Source organism: Perognathus longimembris, chromosome 14 (genome assembly GCF_023159225.1).
Source record: "Perognathus longimembris pacificus isolate PPM17 chromosome 14, ASM2315922v1, whole genome shotgun sequence".
NCBI lineage: Eukaryota > Metazoa > Chordata > Mammalia > Rodentia > Heteromyidae > Perognathus > Perognathus longimembris.
Window position 1 is genome coordinate 39983235 of NC_063174.1, and position 27909 is coordinate 40011143.

The 27909-nt window shown below is 47.0% G+C and overlaps 1 protein-coding gene across 1 annotated transcript; it reads left to right on the top strand.

Moving 5' to 3' along the window:
* Positions 1-2277: 2277 nt before the first annotated feature.
* Positions 2278-23760, top strand: Dcaf4 (DDB1 and CUL4 associated factor 4). The gene is made up of 14 exons (XM_048362320.1): positions 2278-2362; positions 8213-8312; positions 9237-9328; positions 9699-9856; positions 11448-11530; positions 12296-12398; positions 13120-13263; positions 14652-14701; positions 17676-17755; positions 20084-20182; positions 20269-20366; positions 21484-21657; positions 21873-21987; positions 23224-23760. Exons 2-14 carry the CDS (start codon positions 8221-8223, stop codon positions 23415-23417), a joined length of 1482 nt encoding a protein of 493 aa, XP_048218277.1. The 5' UTR covers positions 2278-2362; positions 8213-8220; the 3' UTR covers positions 23418-23760.
* Positions 23761-27909: the final 4149 nt, after the last annotated feature.

Below are 27909 nucleotides of genomic sequence, written 5' to 3' on the forward strand. Positions count from 1 at the left end.
AGCCACAGTGCCACTTCTGGCCATTTTCTGTATATGTGGTGCTGGGAATCGAATCCAGGGCTTCATGTATATGAGGCAAGCACTCTTGCCACTAGGCCATATTCCCAACCCTGTAGGAATATTTATTCTGTGTTATTATTCAACATTTGTTTATATGTACATTATGTATACTTATTGTGTGTGCTAGGAAAATTAGCTTTTTCCTACAATATGAAGTTGCAAATACTTCATATCATGTTGGCATATCCCCCAACTCTCATTGTGATAGTTTGGCTTGAGAGCAAATTCAGGGAACAGACTGCCTGAGTTTGTGTCCCAGCTCCACCACTCCAGTGCTGCCTGAGACCTTGCTCAAGTTCTCTCACCTGTCATTCTTCAATGATATTAATAGTACATACTTTACTGGGTTACTTTAACTAAAACAATGAGTATATGAAAAAGGATTAGGAAATAGCTGGTGAAATATAAGGACCAGAAAATTCTTCTTTATATATATATATTTTTATGTAGACAAATTTAATGCTGATCCATTCTAGATTCCATTTCAAAGGAAAAAACGTCTTTGCCTTGCCTTTAAGTTCTGAAGAATTTGAATGGGATGAAAGTAGTATTTATTTTTCTTTTGGGGTGATATCAGACATGAAGGCAGATTCCAGATTTGTAATAGAAGATGTCTGATCAAAGCTAGAGACTGGGTTGAGGTGCTTTGTCCACAGTATCTTATCCTCATTTTACCTGTGAGAAAACTGAGCTGAGAAGCCACATGACAAGGCTATGGCCAAGTTTCCTTTGTGTATTGTGGGTTGGTCACAGGACTCTAAGGCATGTCTAGTGCCTACCCACTATGGCTCCTCTGGGTTTTCAATTCACTAAAATTCACTGAGTGGCTGTTTGCCAACCTCCTGGATTTCGCCAGTGATACCAGCTCTTGAGTACAAGCTCCTGCTTTGTTGAATCTCCCCCTGAACTGTCTCCCATCTACCCTTTCACTTGGCTGCACCCCCCTTCAGAGCCAATTGCCTTTTTCAAAGGGTTGTTTTGGAATGGTGACATTCCCAAAGCACAAATCTAATTGTCACACTCCATCTGTGTAACCTTCAGAGCCTCCTGCTGCTACTCATAACCTGCTTCTGAGGCCTCACCTTATGAAGCCCCAACCATTTTTCCAGCCACTTTCCAGCTTTGCTTTCAAAACAAGATGACCTACCCACCAGCTCAAACCACTGCTAACACAGGCCTAGCCGTGTTGTTTGATCTGCACTGACCTTCTCCCTCTGCCTCCTTTTTAGGGCAGTTCAGCTTCCAGAAGCTGTCCTTTCACCTAGCTAGTCCTATCTGTAAACTGCTCCTTGCCAGGAATGCCATTGGTAAACCCACCACCTAATTTCTAACGGCTCTAGTCACTCACAGAGGCATGGGTTAACAGGGCACGGGATAATGTCCTCATCAAGCCTGGACTATTTGAACCCAGCCCTCCTCACTTAACTGTCACTTGTGACCAAGTGCCCCTCACAGGCTTCCATTTTTCTGTCTGAGGCTCTTGGGCCTGTCAGCTGATGCTTGGAACAGGCACCGCATAGACCATTCTAGAAATCTGGTTGTACGAACAAACTGAGCTGGCGAGGACACCAGCACATTACGTCAACCTACAGCAGAAGATACAGGGAAGGGAAAAGGTCCGCCCAAGGTCACACTACAAATAGGAAACAACTGGACCTAGATCCAAAGCTTACCTAATCCCAGGGCAGGACAAGGTCTTTGGCAATTTACAGCCACACAAGCCCAAGCACAGCAGCCTCAGCCAAGAGGGTCGCTACTCACTCCATTCACTCTTTCTCATCTCAAGATTCTCCTTTGCCCTTTCGGCATTTTCTCCTCTTCCCCCAAATTTAAATGTTAACTCTTGGCCTAGATACCGGCCCCCGGTATCGGGAGCTGCAACCAGAGACCCACTGCTTGCGGATCGGCTATCTGGTTACCTGGCTCCTCGGCGCACCACACGGCACCCACCCCGCCCCTCCAGCGGGCTCGGCCCCGCCCCCCAGAGCGCTCGACCACGCCCCCAGTACGCTAGGTCCCGCCCCAAACGCACCTGGGCCCGGACTTGTCTGAGCCCTGGCCAGGCAGAATTCCCAAGCCCCGCCCTCTCTGTAAAATCGTCCTTATTGACGTCTACGGATTGAAGCTGTGTCCAATGAGAAGGCAGAGCCGTCCGCCGTAACCCTATCATCTGCGACAACACAAAAAGGACTCACCTATTGGTTGACGCTACAAGTTGGGTCTTTCCGGGTCCTGGCCCGCCAGGCCAGCGCTTCAGCTGAGCTGTGCGGCGGGGTGTGTGCGGTGAGGACGTGCTAACCAGGTACAGCAGTGCTGACTGTAGGGGCGGGGTGCCGGTAGGCGCCGGTCCGAGGGCTGTTGCTTGTCCTCTGCAGAGCTGATGAGCGATCGGGAGGGACCGGGGAGCAGCACGAGGAAGGCCGGGAGGGAGGATAGTGCGGGTGGGCCGAAGCGTTGCCTTCGTGGGCGCGCCGGTCCAGGCCTGCCCTGCGGGTCGGATCCTCTCCCGTGGTAGACCCAGGGAAAGAGAATCCCGATGTCGCCGCGCAGCGTCTGTCCCGAAGGAGCGTTTTCCTAAATATCCAGTATGTAATGCTGAAGGCCTCAACCTTCCACCTGGCAGGGGAAGACTGCATGCCGTAAAGGCAGCTTCCCGGTTCCGCGTCCTGGGGGGCCTCGTGGTCCCCCCAGTGACTGAGGCCCACGACCCCACCCCCACCCCCCACACACCCCTCGGAGGTCCACAGTCTCTGTCTTGTAAACGAGCCGGGGGAGCAAAAAGGGAGGATAGCTGGTGTACAGCTTCTTGCCCCAAGGGCTGGTTTTAAATACCTTTGGAGAGCTGGGGATGTGTGGCTCAAGTGGTAGAGCGCCTGCTTAACTAAGGCCCTGAGTTCAATACCCGGTACCGGAATTTATTTTTTAATTTTTAATTAAAAATGTTTCATTAAAAAAGGAAGCCCAGTAGTAGTTGAGATGGTGGCCTGTGAGTAGCCATTGGGTCTGGCTACCTGGGATGGAATGTGAGTTTTCCCAGTAATTGTGTTTGTGTGTATGCTAAAACCCCTATGCCTGTTTCCAGTTTGTGAGATAGGGTTAAAACACCAGTGGACATTAGTACAAAACCTGGCGTGTTTATTGCGATATTAACACACTAAGCAGAAGAATTCTAACCTGTGCTTTCTGCACATTTGCCGTTCTATCCTGCATTTGTCCACGTGTGGACATACTACTTTGATGGGAACCTTGTTGGAGGGGGCCATTTTGACTTTGGCTACCAGCCAATGGTATTGGAGGCGCCAGATGTCGTGGAATTTTCCCATTGGTGTTTAGGATGCTTCTTGCTTTTTAGTATAGTATACTAAATATCTTTTTAACTTTTATATATAGTTCACACACATAAAAAGTCACTTTAAAGGTATGCAGTGGAGTCAGGCACTGGAGGCTCGCACTCCTAATCCTAGCTACTGAATAGGCTGAGATCTGACCATCAAGGTTCCAAACCAGCTCTGGCAGAAAACTAAAAAGGCAGAAACAGAGCTCGCCAAAGGAGAGCACAAAGTCTGAGTTAAACCCCAATATGACTACCAAAAAAAAATTTTTTTAATGAATACTTTTTTTTAAAGTGTGCAATGGAGCTTCTTCTGTTCCCCTCCCCACTTTGAATTCTGGGCCTGGGCACTGTCCCTAAGCTCTTTTTACTCAAGGCTAGCACTCTGCCACTTGAGCTACAGCATCACTCCTGGCTTTTTCTGTGATTAATTGGAGCTGAGTCAAAGACTTTCCTGCCCAGACTGGCTTCAAACCACGGATCCCCAGATCTCAGCCTCCTAAGTAGCTAGGATTACAGGCGTGAGCCGCCAGGACCAGGCAAGAAAGTCCATGAGACTTTTATCTCTTCAAATAACCACCAGAAAACCAGTAGTGGCACTGTGGCTCAAGGTGCTAGCCTTGAGCAAAAGAGCTCAGGGACAGTGCCCAGGCCCTGAGTTCAAGCCCTACAACTGACAAAAAAGACAAAAAAATGTTTGCAAGATTGTAAAATTATCATTACTCCCTAATTCCAGAATGAATATATTACTACTACAAAATTCCCTGGCCCAGGGTCTCTGAAGCGGGTTGTTGGGCTCTAGCCCAGGGTTTCCAAGCCTTGTGCCATGCAGAAGGCTGAAGCGCAGCCTGACAACAGCAGCAAGCCCTAGGTCTGCAACTGGCGTACTCCTGCTGTGCTTTTGTTAACTACTCTTGGAATGAGCACCCTTCCCCCTCACCCCTTTTGTCTGAGCACAAGTGGATCTGCTTGCTGCTCACTAGCCTTTCAGTATCTGGAACTCTGGGTTCCAGCTTCCAGGAATTCACTGGAGCCCTCCAGTGCCCAGCCTTTTCTCAGGACCTACACCATGGAAGTATTGAAGCCAGGCCTAGGAAGGGCCCTGGAAGAGAGTAATGACCACTTACCTATGAAATTGCAGGACCTTCAAACCACTTAAATCCTTTACGGCATGCATTTGAAACACTGCCTAACTGCAGGGTCATACGATTAAGAAGCAAGCTCTAAAAGACAATCTGGACCTGAAGGCTGAGGGAGGGGGTGCTATAATTAAAACTAGTTAAGATGTTAAGATTGTCAACTTCAAGCCACAAACCGTGATGCACACCTGTAATCCCTGCACTGGGGAGGTTGACACTGGAAAATTGCAAACTGGCAGTCCTCTGGTTAATTGTAGATAAGTCTGTGATTTGTCTGTGTGTGCTGTCTTTAAACCAAGATCCTCAGATCTCAGCCTCCAGAGGAGTTAAGATTATATGTATGAGCCACCAAAGCCAGGCTCATTGTTTTTTTTTTTTTTAATTTTGGGGGGAAATATGTCTGTCTAGAGGTCTTGGATGTGAGGAATAGAAAGATGAACAGGCTAGAACTTTGTATTAGACCTGGATTAGCAGCACAGAAGAGTTGCCTTTGTTTTTTCAATAATTTGCATCACAGTAGCTAAGCTGGATTATGGGAGGCTGAGGCTGGATGGTCTGGAAAGTTAAAACAAAATCTAGTGTGAGATGGCATTTTGACTAAGCCTAATATCAAGAGAAGTGCAAGCCAAAATCATAATGTGGGTGTGAAGAATAAACTACATTTGCATTTGGGCAAAAACATGTTACCTTTAAACAGACTTCTTAAGCATCTTTTTTTCTTTTTTGTCCTGGGACTTGAAGTCAGGGTCTAGGCACTGTCCCTGAACCTTATTTGTTCAAAGGTCATAGTTCCACATCTGTCTTTTTTGGTGGTTAACTGGAGATAAGAGCCTCATGTATTTTCTGGCCAGAGCTGGCTTTAAACCAAGATCCTCAGATCTCAGCCCCCTGAGTAGCTAGAATTATGGGTGTGAGCCACTGGCGCCTGGCTCTTAAACAAATACTGAAGAATCTAGTCCTCAAATGGAATGTTTCTATTGTTGTTGTTTTCTTAGGATTTTGTGGCTATTTGGACTCTCAATGTCTCGGGCTAACTAGTAAAAGAATTTACCATGCACGATAAGATAGATAGCCCTTTGGGACCCATACAAGAGAGACACAGTTGAGAGAGACAGGACAGAGCAGTCAGCCTGCTTAAAAGGGATAGCGGCTGCACACAGGGCTGTCCTTGGATAGACTACTCCTGATTGGCCATTCCTGTTTTGTGAAACCTTTTGATTGGCTGTTTCATGGTTTAAATTTCACACTTGGTGGTTACCCTTTGACCTCAGTTTTTCCTATCTGTGTTCCCCCTGGCCCATTTCCCTGCCTCCTCACTTCCTCATTCCATCTGGACCTCAGCCTTTCTCTGTTTTCCATATCATCTGAATGGAGCCTCCCTAGCCCAGGCTGGCTTCAAATTCGTGATTTTCCTCTCCAACTCCTGCATTGGAGCTTGTTGTTGTCTGTTTTTGGGGGGGTGGGTAGTCCTGGGGCTTGAACTCAGGGCACTGTTTCTGGCTTCTTTTTGCTGAAGGCTAACATTCTAACCACTTGAGCCACAGTGCCACTTCCGGCTTTTGCTGTGTATGTGGTACTGAGGCATTGAACCCAGGGCTTCATACAGGCTAGGCAAGCACTCTACCACTGAGCCACCATCCCAGCCCTGTTTGATGTTTTAAAATGATCTTGAAACCTGGTATAGCACAGTCTTTAGTCCCAGTTACAGGAGTCCAAGGAAAGAGAATTTCTTGCTTTCGCTTTTACTTTTGTCTTTCGCTTTCTTTTTCTCTTTCGCTTTCTCTTCTCCCTCCTTTCTTCTTTTATCTTTTTTTCTTTCACTCTCTTTCTTTTTTTTTCTTCTGCACCAGAACCAGGCGGGAACTCCAGTCCCAGGCCCCATGCCTTTGCTGAACTTTCTTGTTGGGTTTTCTTGCTAGTGCTGTTCTCATAAGCCACATCTCCAGTTCCGCATTTTGCTGGTTAAGTGAAAGAGTATTGAGGACTTTCCTAACTGGGCTGACTTCAAACCAAGATCTTCCAAGAGCAGCCTCTTGAGAAGCTAGGATTACAGGCGTGCGCCACCAGTGCCTGGCATGGAAGGGTCTCTTGAACCCAGGAGTTGACAGCTAGCCTGGTCAACATAGCAACTGTATGGGAAGCGGGTAGGGAGGGGAGAAGATGTTAGAAAGAACAAAATTGACTTTGTCTGGTCCTGAAGTCTTGAAATCAACCAATATATGTGTTGTGTAAATGTGTGCCAGGCTTGCTGCCCCACCTGGCTCTTGGCACACCCACCCTTTGTGTTCACCCCATATTCTCTTTTCCCCTTTGCATCGGCTCCACCATCCAGGTCGGTCTCCAGCCCTTGCACCCTATGGCCATGGAGTTGTTGTGCTGCTTCCTCCTTTCAAATCCCCTACACAGACAGAGTCAGCAGGTTCCACAGTGAAATTACTGGCGTGTGGCTCAGTGGGCAATTGCCCACATGTGGGAGGTCCTGGGTTCCATTCTCAGCACCACAAGTAGAAAAACTTACATTCTCTCCCTAGTCTCCATTTGCTCTTTTGCCATCTGTTCCCCTTTTCTGTAAATAATACCATATCACTTCACCCTCTTTCCTGAGCCATGGCTCCTGAAGACCACGCTTGAGCTTCCCCAAAGAACAACTATCTCACGTTCCAGCCAGAGGAGGCTGTGTTTATGATTACTTACCTTTCAGTCTGAAAGGCACTCTGCACAGGAAGGGCAACACTAGAAGTGTTGAAATAGATAAGCCATATTGATGTAAAGAATATTATTGATTCCATAAAAAGATCAACATTTTGGCTGGGCATTGGTAGCTTAAGCCTGTCATTCAAGCTACTCAGGAGTCTGAGATCTGAGGCTCTCAGTTCAAAGCCAGCCTAGGGAAAGAACGTTTATGTGATTCTTTTATCTCCAGAAAGTCAGAAGTGGAGCTGTAGCTCAGGGGATAGAGTGCCATTCCTGAGGGGGGATAAAGCTTAAGTGACAACACCTAGGCTCTAAGTTCAAACCCAGTACTGGGATATGGGGGACAGGAAAGATGAAGAATAATTTTTGTGGTGTTACATATTGTAGGAATAAGCTGAAACGAGACAATCAGTTTTTGGCAAGCAGGTGATCCAAGTTGCTACCTAAGCAGGAACATTTTGGCAGAAGGGGTGGATTGAGGAATAGTGGGAAAGGAAGACACTAATTTTATTCTGTTCCTTTTGATCTAGAGGTAGAGTGCATACAGATAAAAGAACCTGGGTGTGTTTGTAAGCTGAATTAAGGAAAGAGAGCCCTCAAAATTGTTTGAAAGGAGCTGGGCACCAGTGGCTCACACCTATAATTCTAGCTACTCAGGAGGCTGAGATCTGAGGATCAAGGTCCAAAGCCAGACAGGAAAGTCGTTGAGACTCTTATCTCCAATTAACCACCAGAAAACTGGAAGTGGACTGTGGCTCAAAGGGTAGGGCACTAACCTTGAGCAAAAGATCTCAGGGACAGTGCCCAGGTCCTAAGTTCAAGTCAAGCCTCATGATTGACACTCCTCCCTCCCCACCCAAAAAAAGAAGTACCAGCAAGGATTTGGGGAGAGGTGGAGGCAGCCCTTGTTCTGATAATGTGGGGTGGAACTGCCCTGCCCAGAAACAGCAGGAACACATGGTGTATGATGTTCTCCTGTCCCTTCTAGGAACTACGATGAAGAGAAGGGGCCGGCCAAGTAGGGGACCACTTGGGAGAAGAAACCATCAGCAGAACCCTTGGTTGGAACCACAAGATTCTAGCGAGAGGCAAGTATGCCATGGCTAGGGAACTGGCTCTGCCTAGAACCCAAATAGCATCATCAGGGCTTTTATCACTGGGACTGCCTCAGCGTGAGTGTAAGGCAAGACTCCTGTCTCCAATTAACCACCAGAAAACCGGAAGTAGGGCTGTGGCTGAAAGTGGTAGAGCACTGGCCTTGAGCAAAAGAGCTCAGGGACAGTGCCCAGGCTACAAGTTCAAGCCTCATGACCTCCCCACCCTCCTCCCCCAAGAAAAGGTGCATTTTATTAGGCAGAATTCTGTAACAGTAACATGTTGGTTTATCTCTATATGCTTCTGCCTGCAGTTGCCACAAAAGCTGCTTGTACTGGTGACTTTACAAACCCCGCGTTTAGCCATGGCACTCTCCCAGTATTACTGACCAAATTACTCAAGACCCATCTGTAAGGTTGGCTAGCCAGGAAAAATTTAAACTCTTCTACTGCTGAATTCAATCAAGAATGAAATCTGCCGGCCTGTCACTACTGTAATGAAGATGGCAGATGAACCCAGCGAGGAAATTCTTCTTTTTTCCCCCCTAGTCCTGGGGCTTGAAATCAGGGCCTGAGCACTGTCCCTGAGTTTCTTTTGCTAAAGGCTAGCACTTGAGCCACGGCACCACTTCTGGCTTTTTCTGTTTATGTGGTACTGAGGAGTCAAACCCAGGGCTTCATACATGCTAGGCACACTCTCTACCACTAAGCCATATTCCCAGCATTGGCAAAATGACTTCTGTTCTTTTTATCTGGAAAATTATCTCACAAAATGCCCCAGTGAGAAGATGTGGGGGAGGGGCTATTGTGACATGCATCCTCTTAAAGAAAGGAGGTAGGAAGAGAGGAAAACCAAACCTGGCCCCGAATGACAGGGAGCTCAAACCCTTCTGCAAGCCACTACACCTGTGTCCACAGGTCTACTCCAGGGGCATCACAGAGTTCAGGCCACGGTGATGAAGAGTCCCCATCAACCTCGTCCGGTTCCACTAGGGATTCTTCTGTGCCAGGTAAGGTGTTCTGCTGGGCTGGGTGGGACTCCTCACCTAGCTTACAGGGAAGATAAAAGCTCAGCTGGCTGTTCTGGCTGGCCTTCTTCCTCAGCCAGGCCCCAGAGGTGACTCTTCAGATTGGCTGGAAGTCACTAACCCCATCCCTGGCATGTAATGAAAGAGCTGAGTGGGTCAGAGCCATGATCCTGGCTGGCACAGGTGGCCTAGTCCAGTGTCGTGACTGACCATGCCTGCAATATCCCTGAGTCCCAGAAAAGATAGGCAGCCAAAAAGGGGGTGCACAAGCGACTGTGACTTCTTAGTAGGTAGGTTACATTTATCACCTGTTCAGTAAGTGAATTCTTATTTATCATTGCTTTTACTAAAGATCTCCCAGGGTTTTACTATGATCCTGAGAAGAAGCGCTACTTCCGCTTACTCCCCGGCCATAACAATTGCAACCCCCTCACAAAGGAGAGCATCCACCACAAGGAAATGGAGAGCAGGAGGCTGAAGCTGCTGGAGGAGGAGGACAAGCAGAGAAAGGTGGGCCACAGGTGCCAGTTTGCACCCCAGGACATGTAGGCACAGATCTTCCCTGACAAGGAGAATAAAAGACAATTAAGAAGGCCAAGGCATCCTCTGCTTCCACCCATGTGTTCATTCAGCACCAGAGAACTGCTCTCCTTCCTCAGGGGACCCTGGAAGACACCAGGGTAGACTTACTTTTTTCTTTTTCTTTTTTAATTTATTTATTAATTAAACAGGAATTTTTTGATAAGGTGTTGTGCAAAAAAGGGTACAGTTACATAGTAGGGGAGTGTGTACATTTCTTGTGATATCTTATGCCCTATTTTTCTTTCCCTTCCCTAGGTCAGGTAGACATATATACAATACCCAATGTACCAAGAACATATACAGTAGCCATGTGGCCCACGCCAAAGAAAATTCGCCTAGGGCTTTAAATGTAATGTCGACATTAGACAATATGTCGACAGTAGACTTATATGAACGTACATACATAGCTTTTGAGCTATTGTATTCCACTGAGAGGTCAATTTTTGACCTTTATATGTTGAGTAATTGTTTGGTTTTAGTTACATACCGTTGAGTCACTGACCCAATCCTGTGGGAAATACCATTTGACAAGCAGTTTTTGGTTTCACAGACCTGGTCTCTACTGTCTCTCCTTCACCCCATCTTAACAGTCATATATCAGGGAGATCATGCCCCTTTGTTTTCTACATTCTAGGCTTGTCTCGCTCAACATTATTTGTTCAAGTTCTGACCATTTCCCTGAGAATAACAATATTTCACCATTCCTAATCACTATGTAGTATTCCATTATGTATAGGTACTATATTTTTTGAATCCATTCATCTGTGGAGGGGCATCTGGGTTGTTTCCATATTTTGGCTATTGTGAATTGTGCAGCGATAAACATGGAAGTACAAATGGTAGACTTTCTTTAATGGGGTTTTTGTGGCCATAACAGGACTTGAATTCAAGGCTTGGATGCTATCCCTTAAATTTGCTCACTCGAGGCTGGCACTCTGTCACTTGAACCACACATTTCCACTTCCAGCTTCTGGGTGGTTCATTGGACATGAGTCCCATGGACTTTCCTGTCTGGGCTGGGTTGAGCCTCAATTCCCAAATCTCAGCCCCCCTGTGTAACTAGGATTAGAGGCGTAGCCTATTGGTACCTGGCAACAGTGGGTTTTAAATAGAAGGGTGCTGGTGTGGAGGTGCATAGGTTAGCTGCCAACAGCAGTCTTGCAGTGAGATAGAGATGTTGAGATGTATTGTAGCGCACAAGCAGGGAGAAGCCTGGCCTTGATGTCACTCTGGGTGACTGGAGAGTATGACACCAACTGGAGCAACAGGCTGTCTACACTCACAGCCCAGATTTACATTGACAGGCTTGGCCAGAGGTATGGCACGGGCTCTCCAGGCCCCTAATGACATTGTCTTCTGGACCGGGTTCTTCCTGCCAGCCAGTCTTGGATGGACATCATTGCTGCCCCTTCAGTGCCTGGGTCCTTCATTGTGTCATGTGGAATTTGAACTTCTCTATCTTCTTATAACACATGCAATACTTGATTGAATCTTTCTGGGTTTTGTTTTGTTAACATAGAAAATAGCCAGAATGGGATTCAATGCATCTTCCTTTCTACGAAAAAGCCAGCTGGGTTTCCTCAACACCACCAGTTATTGTCGGTAAGACTGTGTGCTTGTTAGGTGTTTTTTGTGAATGTTCCTTCTTGATCCTTATTGTTACGGTCTGAGAAGCCAATTGGGAGAGACTGTTCTATGAGGGATTTCACAGTGCCACTTAAACCATCCAGACGGGATTTAGGCAGAAATTATTCAAGATGTTTACTCAGTAATTTTCACACAACTTCAGTCACTAAGAGATTTCTCCCTCTTCTTCCTCCCTGATGAATTGTCACCAGAAATTAGGACATTAAATGGGTATGTATGTACTAAACTTCGTCAAAATCCTTGTGAAATACCTTCAGGGCTGGATGTGGGGGCACACACATGTAATTCCAGCTATTTCCAAGACAGAAAATAGAAGGATCACAGTTTGGAGCCAGCCTTAGTGAAAGGTTAGCAAGATACTGGCTCACACAAACAAGCTGAGCATGATGGTGTATGCCTGTAGTCTTAGCTACTTTGGAAGCAAAGATAGGAGCATGGGTCCAAGGCCAATGCATAAGATCCTATCAAAACACAGTAAAGCCACATAAGGTCTAGAAGTATGGCTTACAGGGTAGGTACTCAAGTAGAGTATATTGATTAAGATCTGTGGAGATGGAGTGGAAAAGAGAAGTGCCTTTTTGTGTGTTTTTTTATGAGACAGGTTGTTGCTAAGTCGACCAGGCTGGCCTTGAACTCCTGGCCTCGGTGTGTGTCCCTGGGTTGTCTTCTAGGCTCCAGCTGTGTTGTCCATGGCCTCTCTCTACGTGCTTCTCTCTGCAGGTTAGCACATGAGCTGCGTGTGAGCTGCATGGAAAGGAAGAAGGTTCAGATTCAGAGCTCCGATCCCTCTGCCTTGGCGAGTGATCGCTTTAACCTCATCCTGGTGAGTAGGACAAGAGGTCTGTGGGTGATGGCGCGTAGCTGCTATCCCTAGGTGCTTGTGGCTTGGTGCTGGCAGTCATCAGACCTGGTTGATTGTTATCAAAGCAGGCAGTGTCCTGTAGCTTGCAGTCCCCCTGCCTTGGCCTCCTGAGCACTGGGATTATAGGCATGCACCACTACACCCAACTTTGTGTTGCTGATTTTAACTGATCTACTAGCTATGTATGCAAAGGTAATAAGCTGGCTTCCTCTTTCATTTAATATAGAACTTGAGTCAAGGCACATATTGATTAAAAACACCTGCAAAATAATTCGTCCTTGGCTATGTTGTCTAGGCAACTGAAAAGGTACACAGTGGAGCATGGGCCTTTTAACTCCTCCTAAACAGGCACAATGATTGATGCCTAAGCCTAAAGCTCCAGTTTACCTCTAGTTCCAACAATGGAACCCCCTTTGCTCACTGCCCTGACTGCTGTGTCTCTGGGCCTGCACATAAGTCTCTTCATTTGTAGGTAGTGGAAGGTTTCTTCTGCTTTTACTTAGAACTGGCCATGGCCCATTCTTGCCTGTGAGTGCACATTCCCAGAGATCACAACACCACATGGGGGGCACACTAGGTCACCTCGCAAGTCCTGGAGGAGATGTGTCTCCTGGAGGAAAAGCCCAGGCTGTGGGGATCAGGAGAGATGGACAGGCGATCTCTGTCCACTTCCCTCCTCCAGGCGGATACCAACAGCGAGCGGCTTTTCACCGTGAACGATGTCAAAATTGGAGGCTCCAAGTATGGCATCATCAACCTGTGCGGCCTGAAGACCCCCACGCTCGAGGTGCACATGCACGAGAACCTCTACTTCACCAACCGGAAGGTATGTTGGTGTCTCACCAGCCCCAGAGCACACTGCAGTAGTCTGGCCAACATGGGGAGGCAAGAACTTTATAAAGAGGGCAGGCCACCTCATTTCCAAGGAATACAGTTTCTGAAAGCCCTTAGGGGAAGAGGAAGGTGTGGGAACCTCTTGTGTTAGAAGGGAAGATGGCTGGGAAGGACTAAAGGTGGCGTGTTTTACTGGGTCATAAGGATGCCTCCTCCTGGAGTGTCAGAAGTGATCTGAATGGGCAGAGTTCTGGGGTGTGGGGTGCAGTCATGGTGGCCTACATTGAGTCCATCCCATACATCAAGATGGTGTGTCAGTACTAACATGAGGTTTCTGTAATGTATTTGTATATGTGCTAGTACTAGAACTTGAACTCAGGACTTGGGCGCTCAAGGCTGGTGCTTTTTCCACTCGAACCACAGCTTAACTACTAGCCTTTTGCTGATTAATGAGAGGTAAGAGTCTCACAGACTTTTCTGCCATGGCTGACTTCAAAACTACAATCCTCAGATCGTGGCCTCATGAGTCACTAGAATGATAGGCATGACCCAGAGGTGCTCAACGCCATGGTACCACCTTTAATTGCAGTGAGGTGCTAGATGCCAGTGGCTCACACCTGTAATCCTAGCTACTCAAAAGGCTGACATCTGAGAATCATGGTTCAAAGCCAGCCCAGGCAAGAATGTCCATGAGACTGTATTGCCAACTAACCACTAAAAACAAGAAGTGGAGCTGTGACTCAAGTGGTAGAATGTGAGCCTTGAGCACAAAAAGCTCAGGAAAAGTATCTAGGCCATGAGTTCAAGCCCCAAGAATAGCACCTAAGGAAACAAAATTGCAATAGAGTGGCATCTGGAAGAAATTATGTCTTTCTATGAGTCACAGATGGATACAAGTTGAAACTGTTTGTGAGTAAAGAAAGATGAGCCCTTGCCAGGTACTGGTGGCTCACGCCTGTTATCCTAGCTACTCAGGAGGCTGAGATCTGAGGATTGCATTTCGAAGCCACCTGGGCAGGAAAGTCCCCGTGAGATTCTTACTTCCAATTAACCACTCAAAAACCAGAAGTGGCGCTGTGGCTCAAGTGGCAGAGCACTAGCTTTTAGCACAGAGTCTCAGGGGCAGCGCACAAGCCCCAAGTTCAGGCCCCACACTGACAGAAAAAACAAAAACGATGTGTTTGGGTACTGGTGTGGAGGGACTGAGGCCTGGGGTTTACTTCCTTCCTGTCCCCTATGAGCCTTTCCAGCACATTTTCAGAGGGGTGAGGCATGATGAAGGAAAGCCACAGACAGACCTGTATCTCGAGATATTTATCACTGCTTCACGAGTTGGCTGCTGGCCTGCCCTCTCCATCTTACCATGTGCTTCCTCGGCAGGTAAACTCCATGTGCTGGGCTTCACTCAATCACTCGGATTCCCACATTCTATATCCTTTGGCAGTCCAAGATCTGGTGGACCTGGCACCTGTAGGCTTTGTCAGATGGCATCAAGTGGCCCAGAGCTGGGTCAACAAGGGTTCTCGTCACAACAGGTTCTGAAGTCTGGTAATGGCTGTTCATAGAAGGGAGGTCGATGTCCCCATGTGCAGACACTTGTGGGGCTCTGTGGCTAAGTGATGGGGAAGGGCCTGGAGCCACACAGTCTACTACAAAGGCTTCCTCTTCCACCATGAAGTGCAGCTTTGGGCACTGGTCACTGAGTAGACCCAGCTTCTCACCCTGTGGGAGAGTTGGGACTTTGGCAAAAAGCCAAACACCCTGGTCCTAGGTTCATTTCCCTAATTAATAGCCCTTGAGCCTATGTGCTGTCATTGCATATAGCACCTGCCTTGTGGGCTTCAGCTCAATCTTGGAATTTTTTTGGTCTTCAACAAAGAAAGCAGAATTAGAATCTTTTGAGTGTTTTTTGTTGTTGTTGTTGGGTTTTTTGCCAGTCCTGGGGCTTGAACTCACTTGGGCTCTGTCCCTGAGCTCTCTATGCTCAAGGTTATCATTCTACCCTTGAGCCACAGCACCACTTCGGGCTTTTTCTGAGTAGTTCATTAGAGAGAAGAGTCTTCCGGATTTCCTGCCCAGGCTAGTTTTGAACCATGATCCACAGATCTCAGCCTCCTGAGTAGCTAGAATTACAGGATGAGCCACCAGCATCTGGCTCTTTCAAGGTTTTTTTAGGTTGGTTTCGTTTTATAATACTATCTGGCTATTTAGCCCAAGCTGGCCTAGAACCACAATCCCCCAGCCTTAGCTTCCCAAGTGCTGGCATTACAGGTGTTCAGCACCATGCCTGGCCTTTGTTGTTGTTAATTTAAGTAGTTGTGTGAAGGAGGTACCATATAACAAAGCAGTTTATGAATACAGTGCATCTTGATCAGATACCCCCTTTGACCCACCCCTTTCCCCACTTTTCTTAATTTTGTGATATATACCATGAATTCTTGATTGCATTTTCATCCATCCCTACCTTCATTCATCTTCATTCCCCTTGACCCCACCACTCCTACCCACCTCTTGGATGAACCCATTCTTGGTGTTGATTTTGTTGGACTTTGACCTAATCTTTCTAAAAGATTATAATATTTGAGCTCTCCATAGAGTCTGTTATACTTCAGTTAATTCATCTGTAACCAACTGCATACAGCCCATCCCAGTATGTTTACTTCTAGACTTATAGGTACATTATAATTACCACAAATGAAGGAAACCATGCAACCTTTGTTTCTCTGGGTCTGGCATACTTCACTTAATATCATTTTTTCCAAGTCTTTCCATTTCCTTACAAATATTACAATATCATTCTAATAGATTGAGTAAAATTCCAGTGTTGCTTTAAAAATGTTCTTCACAGCACTACATTTTAAAGGGTTTTAAAGCCTGAAATACATTAAGTATATTAGTAATTTAGTCACAGGCTCTGTGCAAGGTACAGAACTGCGAGTTGTGTAAACCATAGTGTGTCCCTGTCATCTGATATTGTTCAGATGATGTTACTACGCCAACCTAATCAGACAGAAGAGTTCAGTAAGAAACCTGCTGACGTTTCTTCCTCCCCCCCCCCCCTCCCCACACACACTTTTTTGTGGTTGTTTCTTTTCATAATATTGGGGTTTTGGACTTGGTCTTGATCACTTGCTAGGCAGGTAACTCTTAACATTTGAGCCATACCTCCGGCCCTTTAGGTTTTCTTTCTTCTTTTTCTTTCTTTCTTTTTTCTGCCAGTCCTAGGGCTTGGACTCAAGGCTAGCACTCTATCTCTTGAGCCACAGCGCCACTTCCAACCTTTTCTGTTTATGTGGTGCTGAGGAATCGAACACAGGGCTTCATGTATGCTAGACAAGCACACTACCACTTAGCCACATTCCCAGCCCTGCTTTAAGTATTTTTCAAGTAGAAAAATAACATTTGGCCTGGACTAGCCTCAGACTGTGATCTTCCTACCTACACCTACTAGCCCCCCACCCCCACAAAAAAAAAAGAACCAAAAGAAAGAAAGGAAACAGGCTATGTGGTCTCAAAGAGTACTAAATGTTTGTATCCCGTGGGCTTTGATAATCAACCTAAGGGATGATGGACCAATACTCTGAGCCTCTTACTGATGTTTTACTATTTTGCTTTGATGATGATGCATGACTTGAAGTCAAGGCTTGGGTGCGATTCCTGAGCTCTTTCACTCAAGGCTAGCAGTCTACCACCTAAGCTACAGTTCCACTTCCGGCTTTTTGCTGGTTAGTTGGAGACAAGTCTTACGGACTTTCCTGCCCAAGCGGGCTTCAAACCAATTCTCAGATCTCAAGTTCCTAAACAGTATTACAGGCGTGAACCACCAGGTTCCAGCTTTACAGTTTGCTTTTGTTGGTCATGGGGCTTGAATTCAGGGCCTGGATGCTGTCCCTGAGCTCTTTTGCTCAAGGCTAGTGCTCTACCACTTTGACCCACAGCTCCACCTCTGGTTTTTGAGGGGTTAGAGATGAGAGTGATCTCATGGGGACTTTTCTGCCTGGGCTAGCTTTGAACCACAATCCTCAGCTCTCAGCCTTCTAAGTAGCTAGAATTACAGGCATGAGCCACCAGCACCCAGCTAACTGATGTTTTCAAGGTGGAACGCTTAACATGCCCGGCCTAGAAGAGTACACAGCGCTTGAAGAACAGCAATTCCCTCTGGGTGAGGGAGAAGGAAGGGGAGTGGGGAAGGGATCAAGATGGCATTTAACTGCATTCTTTCCCTTTAAGAACATATGGAGCTCAGTGTGGATGGTGTGAGCATGCTAGATCTGGACAGTGTGCTCGATGGATGTCCTCTCTGTCCTACTTTGTGGGTTTCATAATTTTTTTCAAGGGTACCCTTCATGCCCATCCTCCCAGTGGAGAGCCTTGTACCTGACTGTCCTTAACAGCTCTTTCCAGGCTGTGCCTCATGGGACTTGCAGAGACGCCAGGCTGTGTCACCTTGCTCCCAGCATCGCTGTTCGTCAGCAGTCACCCAGGTACAAAGCTCTTCGTCTAGAAAACAAGGGGTGCTCTGAGGGTCCCTCCCCTCTACCTTTCAGGAGCTGACAGGTATGGGGGGAGTGGGTATCAGAGGCTGGAGATGCTGAGCCGCGTGGAGCGCTCTAAGCTGTGCCAGGATCGATACTAGGCACCCGTGCATTTTTAGTGCTTCCTGATTCTTATCCCTTTGGGATCACCGCAGCTGCCAGAGCAGAACTTAAGTGTGAGGGGAACCAGTGCAACACACCAAAACTGGTTTGGGTCACCTATACCGATCACTCAGAAGGCATTTATTAGGCGCCCACTGTATTGGCAGGCACCAGGATGCTTACCTTCTATCTGGCTGAAAGTTGCTACTTGGAACCATTTGGGATATACGGTTTTCAGCCTTTAGGAGAATTTGAATCAGTGAGACAGATTGGCTCCAGACAGGCCTGGCATGAAGCCTAGCACTGCCCCTCCCCCATCTGAGCAAATTATCCAGCCTCTGGGAAGTGACAGTGGTGCCTGCCTGAGGTACAGGCCAATGAGGCCATGTGCACTGAACCCAGTAACTGGGTTGATGCAACAAGCTTATGAGGCAGGAGTGTGTTCTTACCACTTCACAGATGAGGAAGGGTCTGTTTTGTCTTACAGACTTTTTTAATGTTAGAAATCAGGATAGCAGCCAGGTGTCAGTGGTTCCTGCCTGTAATTCTAGCTACTCGGGAGGCTGGAATCTGAGGATCACTGTTTGAAGCCAGCTTAGGCAGGAAAGTCTGTGGGACTCCAACTAACCACCAGAAAACCAGAAGTGACACCATTGCCCAAAGTGGTGGAGCGGTAGCCTGGAGTGAAGAAAGCTTAGGGTCAGTGCCCAGGCCCTAAGTTTAAGCCCTGTGCCAAAAAGTCAATAAAAAGGAATCAGGATAGCAGTTCTCTTTGGAGAAGACTGAAGTGAGGGTAATAGTTGGGAAAGGAATCTTCTGGAGCTCTGGAAAGTTTCTTAGCCATGGATAACTCATGGAACTGTATCCTTAGGGTGCGGGCCCCTTATCTTGGTCCTAGGCATACAGATGTTTCTAATATGATGCTTTACCTAAGCCTAGGGCTGCCAGTGATCCATCAGTGTTGAGATCACCTCTGAGCCCACACTACCTCCCTGCAGGTGTTAGCACTGTGTACTGTTTGTAAGAAGGGGACATTGAGCCAGGGATCCCAGTTGCATCTCTTTTTACCATAACCCAGAAAAGGTCAACTTATTGATAAACTCTTAGTCTGTTTTCTGTTGCTGTAACTAAATGCCACAGACTGGGAAACGTACAAAGAACTGAGGTTTGAGGCTGAGAAGGACAAGTACAGGGTGCAGGGTGCTGACACCTGTTAAGGGATCCTTCCTGTACAGAAACATGGCCGAGGCAGTATATGGAGAGACAGATCAAGCCTGTGAGCTACAGTCTCTTGCAAATATGTCAGCCGGGTACTGGTGGCTCACATCTGTAATCCTAGCTACTCAGGAGGCTGAGATCTGAAGATCGCAGCTCTAAGCCAGCCTGGGCAGGAAACCCTGTGAGACTCTTTATCTTTTTTTGAAGTGGGGCTGGGAATGTGGTTTCGTGGTAGAGTGCTTGCCTAGCATGCATGAAGCCCTGGATTTGAGCCCTCAGTACAACATAAACAGAAAAGCTGGAAGTGGCATTATGGCTCATGTGATAGAGTGCTAGTTTTGCACAAATAAAGCCAGGAACAGTGCTCAGGTTCTGAGTTCAAGCCCCAGGACTGGCCAAAAAAAAAAAAAGTGGGAAGTGGCTCAATTGGTAGAATACTCACCTTGAGCAAAAAGAAGCTTAGGGGGGCTGGGGATTTGGCCTAGTGGCAAGAGTGCTTGCCTCATATACATGAGGCCCTGGGTTCAATTCCCCAGCACCACATATACAGAAAACGGCCAGAAGTGGCGCTGTGGCTCAAGTGGCAGAGTGCTAGCCTTAAGCAAAAAGAAGCCAGGGACAGTGCTCAGGCCCTGAGTCCAAGCCCCAGGACTGGCCAAAAAAAAAAAAAAAAAGAAGCTTAGGGACAGCGTGTAGGCCCAGAATTCAGGCCCCGGGACTGGCAAAGAAAGAAAGAAAAAGAAAAGAAGAGAAAAAGAAAAAACCCACAAATCAATTAATGCCATCCTAGTGGGCTCCTCCCCCTCACCCCCACACACCCAAGGCTCTTCGTCCAGAAACCAACAGTAACTATCTTTGGGGGACTCAGTTTCCAAAGAGGAATTCTCTGTTCACTTTTTAAACCACAGCAGAGCTCAGAGGACAACTATATTTTGCTTTCTCTGTTGCCCTTAACAGGTACAGATCGGCCTGGGATGCTCTGTAGTTTCCGGATCCCTGGTGCGTGGTCCTGCGCGTGGTGTGTGAACGTCCAGGCTAATAACTGCTTTAGTACCGGTGAGCCACAGCTCCCAGCCTGAGCCTCCACTGTCCCCCGGCCACCAGGGACCCTGGTATCACTAACCCTTCTCTGTCCCTGTCAGGCTTGTCACGGCGGGTGCTGCTGACTGACGTGGTGACGGGACGCCGGCAGTCGTATGGAACCAACAGTGATGTCTTGGCCCAGCAGTTTGCTGTAGTGGTGAGGCGGGCTGCAATGGGAGAAACAGGAAGTTTGCTCAGGGTGGACACTTTGCTGGGTTGAAATTGGAGCCCCGACATGGGGTTTCCCTCCCTTTCACACAGGAGAAAGAGTTGGAAAGACTTCATGGCTTACTTTGTGTGTGTGTCTTAACTGAGTGGAAGTTGGCTTCCTAAGCTGGCTTTCACCAGCTTCCTTATTTATTTTGTTATTGTTGTTTGGTTCTTTGGTGCCAGTCCTGGGACTTGAACTGAGGGCCTGGGCACTACTGTCCCTGAGCTTTTCTGCTCAAGGTTAGTGCTCTACCACTGGCACAATTCCACTTCTGGCTTTTCTAGTAGTTAATTGGAGATAAGAGTCTCTTGGACTTTCCTGCCCAGGCTGGCTTCAAACTTCCAATCCTCAAGTCTCGGCCTCCTAAGTGGCTAGGATTATAAGTGTAAGCCATCAGTGCCCAGCTAACCAGCTTCCTATTTAATGAATTGATAGCAGTTCTTGGGTATTTGGATTAGCCAGTAGGACAAACCATTTTTAGTGTGCATGAGTTGGGGCCAGGGAATAACTCAGTGTAGAGCTCTCACCTAGCAACTCCAGACCCGGTACTGTGAAAGGCAAAAACATGGTAGTCAAGTACCGATTCACACCACTTACTAATTTCATAAGTAACTTTCAAGTCTATACATTTACAAATGACAGTTCTGGTTACTCCAGCATACCCTGTAGTAAATGCTGTCTTTTAAGAGTGTGAAGACAAAGAAGGAGTCTACCCACCTGCTTTGGGCATGAACAGTGCTCAGTCATTCAGCCACTTCCTCCTCCCAATGTGGTGCAAACAGGTGCCATCACTTAGAACTTAGTAAGAGGCCTAAGTGGACAATAGGTCCACCTTTTTAGCACCTTTGGCCTCCCCATAAGGAGGACACCAGTGATGTAGGGTCCAGATCTCTCACAAGGTCTCCTGCCTTCCAACTCCATTGAGAACCAAACTCCCCACCAGCCTAGCTCCACCACACCAGGATGGGGAGTGGGGGGAGGGCTTGTCTTTGGGAGGGCACACCCTTCCCAGCCTTCAGCGAGGTGGTAACAGCTGAGCATCGCACTGTCTCTTCCTCCACAGACCCCGTTGCTGTTTAATGGCTGCCGTTCTGGGGAGATCTTTGCCATTGATCTACGTTCTCCAACTCAAGGCAAGGGCTGGAAGGCCACCCGCCTGTTCCATGATTCAGCTGTGACCTCTGTCAAGCTCCTCCATGAAGAGCAATGCCTGATGGCATCAGACATGGCTGGAAAGGTAGGAAATGGAGAGTTCCTCGACCTTGAAAGTATGGGGACTGGGCCCTGCCATGCACAGGTGTTCTGCTAGAGACCCTCGTACCAAGACTACTCCACTGCCTCCATGAGCTTTATCTGGCCTGGACAGAGTGGGAAGGTGTCTCTCTGATTTTCATCTAGTATCCGCCATGTTCCAATTAAGCCCTCCCTAGTAACCCCTTGTGCTTCTTCCAGATAAAGCTGTGGGACCTGAGGACCACTAAGTGTATTAGGGAGTATGAAGGTCATGTGAATGAGTACGCCTACCTGCCCCTGCATGTGCACGAGCAGGAAGGACTCCTGGTGGCAGGTACGTGGGGAAGGGAGACTGTCACTCTCTGATAGAACCCCAGCCCTTCAGCAGGAAAGAGGTCACTCAAACCAGACCTGAACAATAATGCCTGGTCCCTTTAACATCCAAGGACCAGGGGCTATGGAGCCACTAAGCTAAGCCCCCAAAGGAATTCCAAGTTGTTTACTGATCACAAATTCTGAGCTATTCACTACCATAATGGCGTACAGATCAACATCCTGACTCTGCCTTTAAGGAATATGCTAACTCCTTATAAAGCCTTGTATTTGCTAATTTTCTTTCTTTCTTTGTTTTGTCAGTCCTGGGGCTTGACCTCAGGGCCTGGGCACTGTCCCTGAGCTTATTTTGTTCAAGGCTTTGCTAATTTTCTTACTGGAAGAACTGATTGCCCATGACACTTGTGGCTAAGCAACATGGCTTTGTTAGAACTTCCTCAGACTTAACCATTGTCCTCAGTGTTAGCACTTAGCTTCCTTTTAAATGTAGTTTTCATGTCAAAAAATTGCTCAAGGGCTGGGAATATGGCCTAGTGGAAAGAGTGCTCGCCTTGTATACTTGAAGCCCTGGGTTCAATTCCTCGGCACCACATATATAGAAAATGGCCAGAAGTGGCACTATGGCTCAAGTGGCAGAGTGCTAGCCTTGAGCAAAAAGAAGCCAGGGACAGTGCTCAGACCCTGAGTCCAAGGCCCAGGACTGCCCCCCCCCAAAAAAAAATGCACAAACGGGGTTTCAATTCAACATGTCAGCTTATGAGTATCTTGATCGGTGTCACCCCTTCCATTATTCTCCCCTCCTACCCCATCAAACTTTGAGCTCTTAAACCAGAAAACTCAGGACAGAACTGTTGTCGTCTGCTTTGTCCTCAGGCTGTAATGAACTTGAGAGATCAGCTTAATTAATATTTCATTAAAAATAAATGGGTTGTCTGTCAGAGACTTGTCCTTGAGACCAAGAGAAATAGAATCCTCCCACCTTTGAGCCTGCAGAGCCACCCACAGTGCCACCCAAGCAGTGTCTTGTCACTGAATCCTTGCAGCTAGTGATAGTGTTAAAACAAGCAGGCAATTCAGGATTTGGATTCTAGAAAGTCCACATTCACAGTTTTCTGCTAACAAGTTTGTTGGGGCCATATGGAAGCACATTTCAGGAATCCTGCAGTGTCATGCCCACAGGTACCTAAGTGTTCCTTTGCATTCTTGTGTAACCTGCCACATTTTCCTTCTTCCTTAGTGGGCCAGGACTGCTACACACGAATCTGGAGCCTCCATGATGCCCAGCTGCTCAGAACCATACCTTCCCCGTACCCCACCTCCAAGGCTGACATTCCTAGTGTGGCCTTCTCTTCTCAGCTTGGGGGCTCTCGGGGAGCCCCAGGACTGCTCATGGCTGTCCGGCAGGACCTTTACTGTTTCTCCTATACCTAATTCTGTAGGGGCCTATGTGGAGAATGAGTGTGATGGAAAGGGAAAGAGTGGTTTATTTCCTGAAGGATGTGGGGTGTTTACAGATGCCTGCTCTTTGGCCACTGGGAGCCAAGGGCTAAGTATTACACATGGAGAAACTTGAGCGAAGTTGTTGCCATTAAATTGTAGGCTCCGAGAGCTTGAAAGTTCTTTTCCTAAAAGGTAGTGAATTCCTTTCCTAGTTCAATTCCACAGGATAGCTCCCCCTCCTTTATTAACAAAGATGTTTTCCAAGGACTAAAGACTAGAGAAGACATTAAAGCGGCTGCTTCACTAGAGAAATCTAGCAGTGAGACCTGAAGATTGTTTTTTTTTTTTTTTTTTGGCCAGTCCTGGGGCTTGGACTCAGGGCCTGAGCACTGTCCCTGGCTTCTTTTTGCTCAAGGCTAGCACTCTGCCACTTGAGCCACAGCGCCACTTCTGGCCATTTTCTGTATATGTGGTGCTGTGAAGATTGTTTTTGAGTGTTTGGGTTCCAGAAAAATCCAGCTCTGTGTAGTTGGGGTAGAGGCAAAACAGATCACATCTCTGCACGGAAAAGATTTATGGCTAAAATTTACAGTCATTAAGCTTGGCCTTTTTTTTTTTTGCCAGTTCTGGGGCTTGAACTCAGTAGCTGGGCACTATCTCTGAGCTTCTTTTGCTCAGGGATAGCACTCTACCACTTGAGCCACAGCACCACTTCTAGCTTTTTCTGTATATGTGGTACTGAGGAACCGAACCCAGGGCTTAATTCATGCTAGGCAAGCACTGTACAACTAAGCCACATTCCCAGCCCAAGCTTGACCTTATTAAACCCAGTATTGCTAACCTCTAGGATTCTTTCCTTACCACACCACTGGCATTAGAAGGGAAAATGGGGGGGGGGGGGGGTTGTTGGGTTTTGTTTTTTTTTCCAATACTGGGGCTTGAACTCTCCCTTAGCTTTCCACTCAAAGCTAGTGCTCTACTACTTGAGCCACAGCTCTGCTTCAGAATTTTTGGTGGTTAACTGGAGATAAGATCTTCTGCTTGTGCTAGCTTCAAACCTCGATCCTCAGATCTCAGCCTCCTGAGTAGCTAGGATCACAGAGGTGAGCCACCAATATCCAGCAAGATATGTCTTTTTTAATATTATTAAGTAGTTGTACAAAGGGGTTACAATTCCTTCAGTCAGATTATGAGTACAATGCTTCTTGGTCAGTGTTAATCCCTTCCAAGACAGATCTTCCTAAAAGCTCATTTTAAACAGTTCTTCACACGCCTTTCATAATCTCGGAGCCAGTTTGTGCCATTTTTATACAAAGTGTTAAAAGGCCTGTCTTTCTACAATAAAGTGGGAATGATGGTGTGATATATTGCTAATGGATTAAAAGCTCGGAGTGTGTGGACTGTTCTAGTAGCAAGCCAGCTGTCTAAAACCTTACTCAGATCTTGAAGGAAAAGCAGCTGAGAGCAACCTTAAGTGGCAAGAGTGCTCGCCTTGTATACATGAAGCCCTGGGTTCTATTCCTCAGCCCCACATATATAGAAAATGGCCAGAAGTGGCACTGTGACTCAAGTAGCAGAGTGCAATAAAGTTGCTGAAGTATATTGGTAGACTCCACCAAGCACTGGTACATTTGTCTAAAATCACCAAAATGCCACTGGTCCAATGTAGTGCTCAAGTCTATGGCCTGTGTGTGTACATGCGCACACCAGACCTGGGACTTGAAGTCTAAGCCTAGGCCCTGCCCCTGAGCTTTTTTGCTCAAGGCTAACACTCTACCACTTGAACCACAGCTCCACTTCCAGCTTTTTGGGGTAATTCATTGGAGATAAGTCTCACAGACTTTACTGTCCACACTGGCTTTGAACTGTAATCCTCAGCTCTCAGCCTCCTGGGCAGCACTGATGTGAGCTATTAAAAATAAAAGGCAGGGCCAAGAGTTTACCTAGTGGTAGATTGCTTGTCTAGCATGCATGAAGCTCTAGGTTCGATTCCTCGGTACCACATACACAGGAAATGCTGGAAGTAGTGCTGCAGCTCAAATGGTAGAGTACTAAACTTGAGTGAAAGAAGCCAGGTGCAGTGCTCAGGCTGAGTCCAAGCCCCAGGACTGGCAAAAAAAAGGCACCAGGTACTTCACAGAGGTACAGCTCAGATTACGTACAGTAGCTCAAATGAATCATAGCAACGGTGAGAACATAAAAGTTACTCTTGTGGGTTCAATTTTCTCTCTGAAGCTAAAAATCAAAATATATTTGCAAAATTACCATTACATCTTTTTTTTTAAGCACTTGGGGGCTGGGAATATGCCCTAGTGGCAAGAGTGCTTGCCTCATACACACGAAGCCCGAGGTTCGATTCCTCACCACCACACATATTGAAAGGGCCAGAAGTGGCTCAAGTGGCAGAGTGCTAGCCTTGCGCAGAAAGAAGTCAGGGACAGTACTCAGGCCCTGAGCTCAAGCCCCAGGACTGGCAAAAACAAAAACAGTAGTGCTGGAAATATAGCCTAGTGGCAAGAGTGCTTGCCTCCCATACATTAAGTCCTGGGTTCAATTCCAGCACCACATATATAGAAAATGGCCAGAAGTGGCGCTGTGGCTCAAGTGGCAGAGTGCTAGTTGAGCAAAAAGAAGCCAGGGACAGTGCTCAGGCCGAGTCCAAGGCCCAGGACTATCCCCCCCCACACCCCCCAAAAAAGCACTTGGATGCTTAGCCCTTGGGTTGTAAGATGAACCAGTTTGCTTAAACTCTAAGCTAGGAGTTGGCTAGGAGAAATATCACTGCCCCTTGCCATAAACCTAGGGAAAATGGAAAGGGTTCGTTAGAAAGCCAAGCCCTTCTGATAATAGCAGGAACTTTCTTGGGAAGTTAAAGGTACTAACCTTACCTGGGAGTGCAAAAGAACTCAGCCTATGGGAGATGAAGCACGTATCAGGAGAGCAGCTCCACAATGCTTTGAAGGCTGTCCAGGCCCATACCCAGATGTCAGCACTTCTGCACCCTACCCAGTCCGCTGAAGCATGGCTGCCAACCTTCCAGGCTGGTGGAGAAGCACAATCACATAAGCACTTGCACAGTGCCTAGAAGTTTAACAGGCACCTGAACATTAGTTCCTTTCCATTTCCCAAATAAACCAGCCATCTGTGCTAACTCCAAAGGACATGCCAGGCCCACTGCTTAGAAGACTATGCAGCTCTCATTGGGCTCATCAACTATCTTTTCTACCCATAAGCAAATCCTTTACACACAGTTTTCATAAAGCCTTTATGACCAGGTGTGGTTTACTAATCCCAGTACTTGGAAGACTGAAGCAGCAGGATCTCAAGTTGGACGTCAGTCTGAACTACATAGCAAGGCACTATCATATAATTAAAAAAAAAAAAAACATAGCATGTACAGCTGGGCATTGGGGGATCATGCCTGTAATCCTTGCTACTCAGGAGACAGATCTGAGGATTGCAGGTCAATGCCAGCCCATGCAAGAAACTCCATGAAACTTTAAAATTAATACCAAAAAAAGCCCAAAGTGGAGCTGTGGCTTAAGTGGTAGAGTACAAGCTTTGAGCATAAAAGCTCAGACACAGCACCCAAACCCTGAGTTCAAGTCCCAGGCATCAAAAGTCCCTTTGCATAGCACCCTCAGCAAGGCGGGGGAAGTGACCAGTGCTATTGGATGTCAGAACAGTAGTTAGTCCTGCAGAGGAACAGGCAGTCCCTGGAGTACAGCCATGATTCTTAATCTGGGTGCTGGCTGGATCTGTGGTGTTTAGCTGGAGAAAATAACTACTGCAATGTCTCTGTTTTCAGCCTGCATTTAGCTAGTTTCACTTCATTTAGTTGCGGCTGGGATGAGATCCTTAGAGCAAAACCAGAACCTCCTATTTGACACTGGTTCTTTTCCTCTGCTGACTAGTTTTGAGAAAAGTTCTGTGTGGTTCCTTTAAAACAACAACAAAAACCTGTTGGGCCAAGCATCAGTGGCTCGCACCTGTAATCCTAGCTAATCAGGAAGCAGAGATCTGAGGACTGCAGTTTAAAGCCACCCTGGGCAGGAAAATCCGTGAGACTCTTAAAATCCAATAAGCAACTCAGAAAAATCTGGTAATGGTGCTGTTGCTCAAGTGGTAAGAGTACCAGCCTTGAATAAGTAAGCCAGGCCAGAATGCAAAGCCCTATGTTCAAGTTCCAGTACCAGCACACACAAAAAGCAGAAAGTTGGAGCTGGTAGAAGAACACTTGCCTATCATGTGAGGCTCTGATTTCAATCCCTGAGAACAGGTACACACACACACACACACTTAAGACATTATTTTCCATGCCTCCACAAAACACTACATTTTTTAAACCTAGAAATTCCAAGTCAGGAATAACACCTGGTTTTCTAATAGAGGAATTCCCCCAGAGAACCAAAGCTACTACACACAGTTGTTGCTCGGCTGTGTAGGCCCCAACTCAGCAGGCTACTCAGGCTGAGACCAGCCT